The 1,302-nt window shown below is 39.3% G+C and overlaps 1 protein-coding gene across 1 annotated transcript; it reads left to right on the top strand.

Annotated features, from left to right (window-relative positions):
• Positions 1 to 243: 243 nt before the first annotated feature.
• LOC143274111 (olfactory receptor 8B8-like) lies at positions 244 to 1,176 on the top strand. The gene has a single exon (XM_076575570.1). It carries the CDS (start codon positions 244 to 246, stop codon positions 1,174 to 1,176), a length of 933 nt encoding a protein of 310 aa, XP_076431685.1.
• Positions 1,177 to 1,302: the final 126 nt, after the last annotated feature.

The following is a 1,302-nucleotide window of genomic DNA, read 5'->3' as shown; positions in this document are numbered from 1 at the left end:
GTTGAATACTTCTTAGTATATCCTTTATCTTGTGATATTTTTTCAGAAATCATAATGAAAGTCAATATCAGTTGCTTTGTGACTTAAGATTTTGTGGCTGCACAAGCTGATTCTATATGATTAGTCTAGGCTTGAAGAAACATTCCCAACATATCTGTTACAGTTACAAAGGACCCCTGAGGAGTCTGCATCATCCTCTAATGCAGTTCAATGTTCTGTGTCCACAGGTCCCTTTAGAGAAGAATGGCCTCAGTAAATCTCTCTTTGGTGACTGAATTCATTCTGGTAGGATTAACAGACCAGCCTGAACTTCAAATGCCCTTGTTCTTTCTGTTTCTAGCAATGTATCTGATCACTGCATTGGGGAATTTGTGTTTGATAATTCTGACTGCGCTGAATTCTCACCTCCACACTCCTATGTACTTTTTTCTCTTTAACTTGTCCTTTATAGACCTCTGCTATTGCTCTGTGTTCACTCCCCAAATGCTGGTGAACTTTATATTAAGGAAGAATACAATTTCTTATGTGAAATGTATGGCTCAAGTCTATTTCTTTTGCTTCTTTGCTATTTCTGAGTGTTATGTCTTGACTTCAATGGCCTATGATCGCTACATGGCCATCTGCAATCCACTGTTGTATAATGTTGTCATGTCTCCTAAATTATGTTTGAGCCTTATGCTTGGTTCCTACTTTATTGCATTTTCTGATGCTGTAGCTCACACTGCATGCATGCTGAGATTGACCTTCTGTGATGCCAGCACCATCAATCACTACTTCTGTGATATTCCTCCTTTGCTCCAGCTGTCCTGCACAAGTACGTATGTCAATGAACTTGTCATTTTTATTGTTGTGAGCATCAACATCATTGTTCCTACTTCAACTGTCTTTATCTCTTATGGTTTCATCCTCTCCAGCATATTCCGCATCAGTTCCTCTGAGGGCAGGTCCAAAGCCTTCGGTACCTGCAGCTCCCACATTTTTGCTGTGTCTCTCTTCTTTGGTTCAGGTGCATTTGTGTATTTCAACCCTCCCTCAGCTGGGTCTATGAATGAAGGTAAAATCTCTTCTGTCTTTTATACCAATGTGGTGCCCATGTTGAATCCCTTAATCTACAGCTTGAGGAACAGAGATATTAAATTTGCCCTGATGAAAAGCCTGAACAAGAAGAAATTTTGATGGTATAGGGTGGTCTCTATGCCTCTTGTTTTGGGCACAGAGCACAGTTTCTATTTGTGGGCAAAATTTCAGCAGAAAACTTTACTCTTGTTTTTTTTTCCCTAGAAAACATTCTGTTTTTTATTT

Source organism: Peromyscus maniculatus, chromosome 7 (assembly GCF_049852395.1).
Source record: "Peromyscus maniculatus bairdii isolate BWxNUB_F1_BW_parent chromosome 7, HU_Pman_BW_mat_3.1, whole genome shotgun sequence".
Taxonomy (NCBI): Eukaryota; Metazoa; Chordata; class Mammalia; order Rodentia; family Cricetidae; genus Peromyscus; species Peromyscus maniculatus.
The sequence above is the reverse complement of the archived record's forward strand: the minus strand, read 5'-3'. Positions and strand labels throughout refer to the sequence as shown.

What these genes read in the sequence shown, in the direction of transcription:
- LOC143274111 (XM_076575570.1), top strand. Translation starts at nt 244, where the DNA reads ATGGCCTCAGTAAATCTCTCTTTGGTGACTGAATTCATTCTGGTAGGA.